The sequence below is a fragment of the Etheostoma spectabile genome, chromosome 6, assembly GCF_008692095.1.
Source record: "Etheostoma spectabile isolate EspeVRDwgs_2016 chromosome 6, UIUC_Espe_1.0, whole genome shotgun sequence".
NCBI lineage: Eukaryota > Metazoa > Chordata > Actinopteri > Perciformes > Percidae > Etheostoma > Etheostoma spectabile.
The window spans coordinates 12,851,330-12,857,275 of NC_045738.1; the positions used below are offsets into that span (position 1 = coordinate 12,851,330).

Genomic DNA, 5,946 nt, shown 5'->3' on the forward strand with positions numbered 1-5,946 from the left:
AATTTGTTGATGATTAATGCCGGCTTCATTTACAGTCATTTCTAAACATGAAAGTGAGTAGAGAGAATGCTGCATCATGAAGTTGGCAGTGAGCCCATCCCTTAGGCTCTTATCAATGCAAAACTTGAGCTTCCTCAATCTTTCTATTCTGTCATAACAAATCATGGGATCAATCAACGTGGGAGAAATTTACATAATGTTGCTTATTACAGAGATTAAACTTTGGTGCAAACAAGGAATCAATTTAGATGTCATCTTTTAGGCAATGTAAAAAAAACATACACGGATGAATTACATTAAAAGCTATTTGATTTCTGATTTGCTTTTTGGTCTGGTGTCAAGATTTTAGGGATAATGTTCAATGGTTTGTGTGAGGGTTTTATTTGCCTTATCATCTGGCCAGATACACTTTTTCACTCCCATACAACTTTGTGTATTTAAAAAAGCATACACAGTGAATTTCAAAACTAATTTAGTTCTATTAGTGATAAAGGAAGTAACAGTGATATCGCTAAAGAGCTTTTGCAAATTGCCTGTTGCACATATGGGAATAAAAACGCAAAGAATACAGTGTTGTGATTGGTTTTCTTGAATTTTGTTTCATTATAAATTCTACACAGCTGGAACAAAATAAAAAGATACATCAACACACCACAGAAGTCACAACAGCGTACCACAAAATATACAGTTTACAGTACAGAGAGAGAAATAAAGCACTGAGAATATCTCATAAAAAAGAATCCTAAATAAAAATAAAAATCACTCTTCTCTCAGAGGAAGTGAAAAAGCATGGGAAAATTAAAACTCAGTAGTTCCAAAATGAAGAATCCCCCTTTCTAGAAAAAACACTTTTATACCACAATATTTCATATAAAACATTAAAAAGCAAAACACAATGTCCCAAGTTCACTTATCTATCTTTGCCTGCCATCACAGGTTAGCTTACAGTGAATATGGCAAGATCAGTAGACAGACATTACAAAATAAAACAAGCCTTGTTTGTAGGCGGAGATAGTGGTTTGAGGTGACATTCTTTTTAAAATCAAGGCCATTGGTTCCAGTGTACAACAAAGTAAAAGGGCACGTCAACCCGCTATCAAACCTCTCTGGTCTGCCAACAGTGTAGGGTAGAAACAGAAAAACACTCCTGCTGTGACACTCAACAACTCTTCCATTTGGCATTTATAAAAAATTACATGAAATATTCCTCCTACACCTTCCCTCCTTCCCTTCCCTGCTTGTATCAAACAAGAGTGAACCTGTGCCAGTGATTTCTCCTTAAAGGTGAACCTGTGACTACTATGCTGCAGAACATGTAAGTCCCTTTTAGTTGTCACAGGCAAAATGACAACACAGCAGGCCACAGTTTGAGATTGTTGACCAAAGACCATTTCACCACCACTTTTACAGTGAAAGCTGATGATAATTGGGCTTTCTGAGCAGAACCGTAGCATGCTGCACTTGTGAGAATGGTTTCATCCCGAAGTAGAGGACTGAAAGGCAGCGAAAGACTCTGTGAGAAATGAGAGCAATTATGGCCCCAACACCGTCCCAGTCCAGAAGCTTAGTAACCACAAAGACTTTAAACTAATGCACAGTACACCCCCTGCTTAATAGACAGTATAATCGTAATATCTGAATTTATAGAGAAAACAGGAGAGGAAAGTGAACAAAGTAAAAAACAGTATGCTGGAAATGGCAAAAACTAATTTACAACCTAATAGCTTGCCTGTTTGGTGGCTTTTTAGCTAGATTTAAAAAGGCAAGCAAATTAAGAGAAAGGATTGGCATTATTAAATGCTTGAGCTGCTTCTACAGAAAGCTAATTAGGGATATTGGAAAAAAAAATGAAAACAAAAACATTCACAGGTGGCAAATATGCAATTAAGTAAACAGCACTAACGCAAACACAGAGCTTCTTTGAGCGGAAATGTTACAGCCGTGTGTGCCAAACAGTGTGTAGAGGGATTAAATGTTGTGAGCGTAAATCATCACTTGTTATTGAGGTGAATCAAAAAAGAGAATGGCACTGTGTGATAATCTTTCCCAATATACCCAGCAGAGAACACCGAATATAAGTGCAGACTCCAAGGCAGAATAGTCTTTCCATGTTATACACTTGCACACAGACACACACTCCTGAAAAGCAGTGTTTCATTTGGGGTAAATAAGAAAGATTCTGCCACTGTGTTTGGATTGTGTCAGCCACGCTTTGCTATGCAACTCTATTCTGCAGAGGAGTCGACAAAAGATGTGATTTGTGAGGAAGAATCAAAAGAAGCAATAATAATAATCGGATCCAGTGATGCACATGTATGGTTTTACACCTGTAGTAGCATGTATGGATGGAGCCTCTTAAAACAAAATAATTAAAAGGAGAAACTCCATCTAAAAAGGTCTACTCCAGGTTATAAAACAAGCATAACCAATGCCAAATATGGTGCTCCCCGACGTCACCAAAAAAAACAAAATGTTCATGTTCCACCTCTTGTTGTCCCCCCCAGTCTTGTGTAGTTTATAAAAATGAGCTCTGTTGTCTTCATAACTGTTCTCCTTCTTCCCTTCATCCCTCTGTCGGTTACTTTTACTGTCTTGTTTCATCACTGTCAGAGAAAAAAACACACAAAGAACAATATGACCAATATGCATCATTATAGATGGCTTGTGCTTATAATGATAAGAAAATGCATTAATTAACAGTCGGTAACTTTTTGCCTTTCGAGTACAGTAGCATTACATTAAAATGTATAATGTAAGTGGTCAGGGTTTTATTGCGGCTGTTCATATATTATGTGTTTTCCTCATCAACATGTGCAATACAATGGGTATTCAGGATTTGGTCGATATGTGAAATCCAAATTAGTAAATAACCGAATGCTTATAGAACACTACATTTTCTTCCATCATAATACTTCTGAAGGTATTTTGGGTGCAATGTCATGTGTTCTGCAGCTGGCATTATAAGCTACTTGTGTATTTGGTATAGTAAGACATTCTCCAGAATACATCTGTTAAATAAAAATTAAATATTAAATTAACAAATACAATTGAATATGTCAAAAGCTGGGGCTGCCGCGCCGCCTTTTGGAAGACATCTTAGGGGATGCCAATTTTTTAATGACATCTTAGGGAAGAAACGTCACTTGATAGAATATGGAGAGACTGACTTTTACTTCTTCATTTTACTGTATCCATTTCAAAGGCAAAGAAAATGTGTCTGCAGTCTCCCTGCAGTTCTGAAATGTCATAGTCTTGCTGTCAGTCGGTTCAGAAATCACATAAAACAAGACTTGCTTAAACTGGCTTTTACAGTCCCGTCAAATATGCCACTACTATAAATTTCATGATGAAATGTTTCACATTAGTGATGACATTTTCACATGACTCTGCTGCAGCTGTCACACTCCATCGTTTGATCTGCAGGGACAGCTTCCTCAAACCTGCTCTCTTTGAACTAAACTGACTTTAGACTCTCAATCAGCATGACTGAGGTGTCTGAAGATATTTCTGCTGACTCTAAAGCTTGTGTTTATGTGTAGCTGATCACATTCAGTATGCAGGACCTTTGTAGGCATGTTTATGTCTACATAACCACTGCAATATATCTAAAAAGGATTTCAGATTATTATACTGCTTTTTAATTTACTATTGCTTTGTGCTACACATCTGAATAATCGGAATGCACTTTATGTACAGTAATTACATTTACCAGCCAAAACATAACCAAAGGCTTTTTTTCTGTGATAAGAATCTTCAATGTACAGGCCTGACCACAAAAAGTGACTAAATGAAGAAATGTGACTAAATGGAATCTACTTTAATGTGAGAAGTCCTTTCAGATCAGAAATGGCTTTGTTTTCATCCACTACACTGTCCTTACTAGCTATAGAGCACTTGACCGCATATCATTAGTCTATAGCATCATGAGTCACATTCACGAATGCAGAAGCAAGTAAGCTCACTACTAGTCTTGCTTTGCCAGACCTTCTTCCACAGTGCTGCGGAGGAGGATGGGAGAAAAACGTGCTTTTAGTGGCATTTCTTTAAACTGATCACAATTGTCATGGGCGACAATAAGCGCCAGAAGGAACCACAATGCCACTGCAAAATAGCCTCGTGAAGGAACTTGTATTGGTGGAACGCATTCGTTCAAAAGTTGATTTAATCGTCTAACTAATGGTCTAGCTACCTGGCTGCATTTACGCTGTAGAGATCTGAGGAGCAGTTAACCATGGTCCTCATAAATCCACTGGAGTTTAAAATGCCAACACAAAGAAAGCGTAAGGAAACAGACAACTGGTTGGAAAGACGCGTACAATCTCAAAAGGTGCATCTGGCAGAATTTCCGGCAGCAACAGAGCAATCCCGGAAGTGGAACATCAAGGATATAGACTAGCTCACTATTGACCAAAACCCAGGTCTAAGACCGTTAACCCCTTGATGCCTGTGTCCATCGGCCTTACCTGTTCTGGGGACGGTCTCTTGTTAAGGAGACCGGCCTCTTCGTTGGCCTTGTCTGTCTTCATCTCCACCACAATGTCGCTGTTCACCTCTCCACTTGCCCTGCAGAGAGAGCCGGAGAGAAAAAGAAAGAACAATGGAAGAAAATTGAATTATTTGCATAATCAAGGTGGAGGTTGGGGGTGTGGCCTTGACCAACTGCCACTTTGCTTGTTTGAAAACCATGACGTCTCTCTATCATGGGTGGACCAAATTGTCTGGGCGGGCAAAGCAGAGAAAGGGGAGTTAAAGGTACATCAGCAAGGTTCATGACCTCATAAGAGGCAAGATTCCAGATCGGCCCATCTGAGCTTTCATTTTGTCAAAGGTAGAGCAGGATACCCAGGCCTCGGTTTACACCTATCTCCATTTCTAGTCACTGGGGGACTATAGGCAGGCTGAGGGAACGCATATTAATGTTAAAAAACCTCATGAAGTGACGTTTTCATGCCATGGGACCTTTAAGGTTCCCAAATCTACAATACGACAAAACTGCTCTTCTTGCTAATTGAGATATCCTGATTTAAATATAACAAACTTCAAACACTATGAGACTGAAAACACTCAAATCAGGCAAAAAAACAACTAAGGAAAAAGTCATATTTTAGGTGAGTTACCATAAGTGGACCAAACTATACAACTTTTTAGTCTTGGGTAGTTGTTTATTTTGTTGCACCAAAATATGGCCTTTTCTTTGACAAATGGGGAACCCCAGCATGTTTCTCTGCATAATTTAAAGGAGTGGAACAATCAAGACTATTGGTAGTTATGTTTCACATAGTTTGATCTACTCTTCTAAATTTTGCATTTTTTCTCATCCAATAGTCTCGTAATTCCTGTAAATCGCACACATCTCTAACTTTTTTTAATTTTATTTATTTATTCGTAGAATTATTGATGCTTCTATTTTATGTGCAATATTCTTCTCTTTGTATTGACTTAATTTATATATATTTTGTAAAGAAAGCGTACACACGCTAGAACATGCCACTTCTTTTATTATCACTGTTTTCTTTGTAGAGCCCATCATAAATCTACTTCAGAAGAGTTTGATTCAAATTTCTTTTCACAAGAAGCAACTTTACAAAAGCATCACAGTGTAGTAGTACCTTCTGTGGTTATTGAGAATCCCAACCTGCATTACTCCTTTCTGTTCCTTCCCTCACTACCTCCTCCCCTCTTCTCTACTCACACTTCCTTCTTGTCCTTCTTGCTGCAGGGCAGCTTACTCTTCTTGTTCAGGAAGTAGATGAGAGCCACCATCAGCAGGAGCAGCAGAACGCACACCACCACGGCTATAACCACCCCGCTGGAGCCTCCCTGTTGCTTGTCAGCTATAGCGCCACAATGGAGGGACACATGGAAAGAGGGATGGAAGGGTGGAGAGTTGGTGGGATGGAGGAGGGAGGAAAGAGGTAGGAGGAAGACATGGGGGGGGGGGGGGGG

The 5,946-nt window shown here is 39.0% G+C and overlaps 1 protein-coding gene across 5 annotated transcripts in view; it reads right to left on the bottom strand.

Annotated features, from left to right (window-relative positions):
* Positions 1–569: 569 nt before the first annotated feature.
* The window catches only part of bcam (basal cell adhesion molecule (Lutheran blood group)), a 54,166-nt gene continuing 48,789 nt past the window's right edge, over positions 570–5,946 (bottom strand). For all 5 annotated transcript variants that reach the window (XM_032518676.1, XM_032518675.1, XM_032518679.1 and 2 more), the window contains 3 exons: positions 5,693–5,834; positions 4,464–4,563; positions 570–2,603 (listed from right to left, as the gene is read on the bottom strand). In XM_032518676.1, coding sequence (XP_032374567.1) covers positions 2,601–2,603; positions 4,464–4,563; positions 5,693–5,834 — 245 coding nt within the window. In that variant the 3' untranslated portion in view covers positions 570–2,600. The remainder of the gene's footprint in view (positions 2,604–4,463; positions 4,564–5,692; positions 5,835–5,946) is intronic.